Source organism: Cebus imitator, unplaced genomic scaffold (genome assembly GCF_001604975.1).
Source record: "Cebus imitator isolate Cc_AM_T3 unplaced genomic scaffold, Cebus_imitator-1.0 Scaffold373, whole genome shotgun sequence".
In the NCBI taxonomy this organism is placed as follows: Eukaryota; Metazoa; Chordata; class Mammalia; order Primates; family Cebidae; genus Cebus; species Cebus imitator.
Genome location: NW_016107688.1, coordinates 1,242,856 through 1,246,976, shown reverse-complemented (window position 1 = coordinate 1,246,976; position 4,121 = coordinate 1,242,856). Strand labels below are relative to the sequence as shown.

The window sequence follows — 4,121 nt, the reverse complement described above, 5'->3', positions numbered from 1 at the left end:
AAAAAAAAAAAAGAAAGAAAAAGTTGAAAAAAGAAAAAAAAAAAAAGAAATGGTTTCATGGATTCTCTCTTGGGAAGACAAGTCAATTCTAGGCTAGCTCCAATATGTAGAAATCAAGAAAAGGACAATGGAACAGCTTTTTAAGTCCACACATTATTTCCCTGCTTCATCTTCATTCTCATAGACACAATCATATAAGGGCTTTCGACTGTCCTTTTTAGCATTAGACATGCTTAAAGTTTAATGGTGGTGGAGTGTACCAGAGTAAGTTTATCTTGTTAAAAATATTTGGAGGCCAGTCATGGTGGCTCAGGCTGTAATCCCAACACTTTGGGAGGCCCAGGAGTTGGAGGCTGCTGTGAGCCTTGATCAGACTGCTGCACTGCAGCCTGGGCGACAGTGAGACCCTGTCTCTAAATGAGTAAATAATAAATTAAGAAAATATATAAATATAAATATTGGTGTGGGGGGGCAGGGCACGTGCCAGTCATTTATTTGTGTCAGTAACAGGGGCTGGTGCCAGAATCTGAGAAGTTTTCCCAGATCGGGAGGAGGGGAGGAGCGGTGAGGGTGCTAAGGAGGCGTTGTGGAATGCGTGTTTTAGAACGCAGGCTGTAAACTAGTGCGAGACGGGCAGAGGGAGGGGGGCGGGTCATCAGTCTGGAATAGGATGGAAGGAGATCGGAGAGGGCTCAGTAGCGAGTCTGTCAGGGGCAATTAAAGAGTCGTTCTAACGCTCCTTTCAGCTCCCAGATCGCAAGAAGGAAGAAAGGATGGAAGGAAGACAGAGGGAGAAAGGAAAAAGGAAAGTTTCTCTCGCAGTTGGTAGAAAACATCCCAGCTAACTTTGACATCGTGACCTCGGTGTTGAACACCAGCGGCCTCCCTCGCTGGGAAAAGGCGGGGGTTCCTAGCCAAAGCTGTAAACAGGTGGTTTGCACCCGTGGGGACACTATGCGGTTTCCTTTAAGAGGCAGCTCTGCCCGCTGCGGGCTGGGTGCGCGAGGCCCGAGGCCGCCCTGCCAGGCTGGAGGGTGGTTGTGCGCTGGGCAGCGGCCGCGGAGGCGGGGCCGGGGGTGGCGCGGGGCGCGCGCTTTTCCCGGGCGCCGGGGTAACTGCGGCCGCAGCGGCGGCGGCGGCGGGCATGGCAGAAGCGCGGTCCCGACCCTCGGCGGGGCAGCAGCTCAACGCGCTGCCGGACCACTCGCCGCTGCTGCAGCCCGGCCTGGCGGAGCTGCGGCGCCGGGCCCGGGAAGCGGGCGTCCCGCTCGCGCCGCTGCCGCTCACCGACTCCTTCCTGCTGCGGTTCCTGCGCGCCCGGGATTTCGATCTGGACCTGGCCTGGCGGGTAAGCGTGAGTGCTCCGGGCGCTCGGCAGCGCGCACCCCGGTTCCTAGCCCAACGACCCGTCTCCCGGACCCCTGCCGAAGCCCAAGGTGCAGACAGGACCCTGGCGAGGAACGCGCCCCCAACCACCCGGCGTGGGCGCTGTGGCTGCAGGTTTTCCGAGAATCCAGTGCTGGTCCCTCCAGTTTCTCTGGGTCATGGAAACGAGAAACCTAGAAAGTGTAGGAGCCTTGGGATAATGGCCCTTTTGATCTCAAGCATGGGAACTCCTGCCCTAGATGAATCTCCTGAACCTGCAAAGTTTAGAGGAAATGCCTTACTCTCCCTGGAGGAAAGCCTGTGGTACAAAACAAAGTAACAGCTTCGAAGTTGGAAGCTCAGACTTATCACATGTGACCAGATTAACTCCGTTTGGCGGGGAACATGAAATTGCTGGTAAAACTGGAGTTCTGAAGCCATATAGTAGCAACATGGTATTATTAATAGTAATACTTAAGTGTCAAGACAGTAAAGCAACCCAGTATACTTGGAGTCCGGGATGTAGTCGCGGCAGTTCTTTTGTGTTTCCAGGTACGTTACAGCCCTTTGAAAGAAGGGCTGATGGAAAGATACGAATCAGAAAGAGGGATGAGACCTTGAGTTCTATCGCTTTAGGTTCAGCGCCCTTATCTGTTAAATAAAGATGGAAATACCTGCCTCACTGATTGGTTGGGAAGACTGAACATTAACCAGTTTAACAGAACAAGCTGTACCCAGCACAGTGCCTGGCACATAGAAAGCATTCAGCAGGTGGACCAGATCTAGCCCTTTCTCTAAGTGGCTTGCGCAGTGTCACACAGCTGCCTCGCAGGAAAGATATTATATAGTACAGAATTCCAGTGTGTCTCAATGTGAAGTTTTTGAGGGTTTCTCTTGTTTGTTTGTTTTAGAGTGAAAGCAAGTTTATTAAGAACGTAAAGAAACAAAAGAATGGCTACTCCATAGAGGCAGAGCAGCCTGAGGTTGCTTTTAACTTAAGCAAAATTATGGTTAAAATAATCTAGATAACAACAAAAATCCTTAATGTGCAAAGTAAGTTTCTAACAGTAACTTTCTTTTTTCTTTTATCTTTTTTTGTTTGTTTGTTTTTGAGACGGAGTTTCCCTCTTGTCACCCAGGCTGGAGGGCTGTGGCTAGATCTCGGCTCACTGCAACCTCCAGCTCCTGGGTTCAAGTGCTTTTCCTGCCTCAGCCTCCTAAGTAGCTGAGATTACAGGCGCGCACCACCATGCTTGGCTAACTTTTGTGTATTTTTAGTAGAGACAGGGCTTCACCATGTTGATCAAGCTGATCTCGAACTCCCGACCTTGTGATCCACACTCCTTGGCCTCCTGATGCTGGGATTACAGGCGTGAGCCACCGTTCCCAGCCTCTAACAGTAACTTTCTAAGAGAAAAAAGCTCCCTACCCCAAACCTTAGTTTGTCAGTTACATACCCAGAGGCTGCTTACTGTTACTCATTTCTTGTTTATCTTTTTAGACAGTCTGTGCTTGCACAAGGATGTTTGTGTGTGACCTCTATTTTGCCTTTCTTGTCTGTCTTTGGACTGGGAGCATCCCATATCAACTGGTATACATCTATCTTACTCTTTATTGGGCTGCTGTTATTCTACTGGATGGATATATTAGACTATATTTAAATTTATCTAACCTGATACTGGACTTAGGTCTTATTGCTGTTCATACCTTCATTCAACAATTATTTTTGGACTCTACAATTTGCCTAGTCATACACAAGATGCAGTCAACAAGGCGGCTGTGGTTTCTTCCTTCACTGACTGGGCATTCTTCATATCCTCATGCTTTGTGCATAACTAGGAATATAACCGTCTAGGATAAATTCAACCACGAAATTGCTGGGTGAAGTTAGATGTGTATTTTTCAGTGTTGAGGAATATAACAAACTGTCATCCAAAGAGTTTTCAGTGTCTTCCAAAGGTTGCAGTAGCTCAGGCCTGCAATCCTAGCACTTTGGGAGGCTGATGAGGGCGGATTGATGGAGCTCAGGAGTTCATGATCAGCTTGCGCAATGTAATGAAACCTCATCTCTACAAAAAATACAAACATTAGCCAGGTGTGGTGGCACATGCATGTAATCCCAGCTACTAGGGAGGCTGAGATGAGAGAATCGCTTGAACCCAGGAGGTGGAGGTTTAAGAGCCTCTGCTCTCAAATATACTGCAATTGTGCATGACGGTGATTTGTGCCTTTTTACAGAAGTCATTTTTTCAAGTGGGTGGATCCAGTTGGTTTATTCATGCTTTAATTTATTCTTTCATTCAACACGTGTTATTATCTCCTGGGTGTGCAGCACTCTGAAATAAGTAACTTGTCTGAAATTATGTAGCTATTAAGTGTTGAAACAGGAGTTTGAGCTTGGATGGGGCTCAGGAGAGAGCCTGCGCTCTCGAATACACTGCACTTGCCTCTTCTGTTTAAAACAACAAACACAAAAAACAGCTAAGTATTCACTTCTCTATCTGAGATTGTGCCACTCGCTGCATACCAGCCTGGGCAACAGAGTGAGGCCCTATCTCAAAAAAAATATATATATATATGTATATATCACTCATCACTCTGATATGACATGATCTTGCCTTTTCCTCCATAACCCACCCACACTGTATTATCAAATGTGATTTGTGTATCAACCTGCTAGAAGAGAAATAGTTTTTCATTGTTATTATAATATGCATTTGTTTCATTACAAGTGTGATTAATAATCTTTTTTTTTT

The 4,121-nt window shown here is 47.2% G+C and overlaps 1 protein-coding gene across 1 annotated transcript in view; it reads left to right on the top strand.

The window, feature by feature from the left end:
* Positions 1–1,114: 1,114 nt before the first annotated feature.
* Positions 1,115–4,121, top strand: part of TTPA (alpha tocopherol transfer protein) — a 20,830-nt gene continuing 17,823 nt past the window's right edge. The window contains exon 1 of the mRNA XM_017507356.2: positions 1,115–1,348. Coding sequence (XP_017362845.1) covers positions 1,145–1,348 — 204 coding nt within the window. The 5' untranslated portion in view covers positions 1,115–1,144. The remainder of the gene's footprint in view (positions 1,349–4,121) is intronic.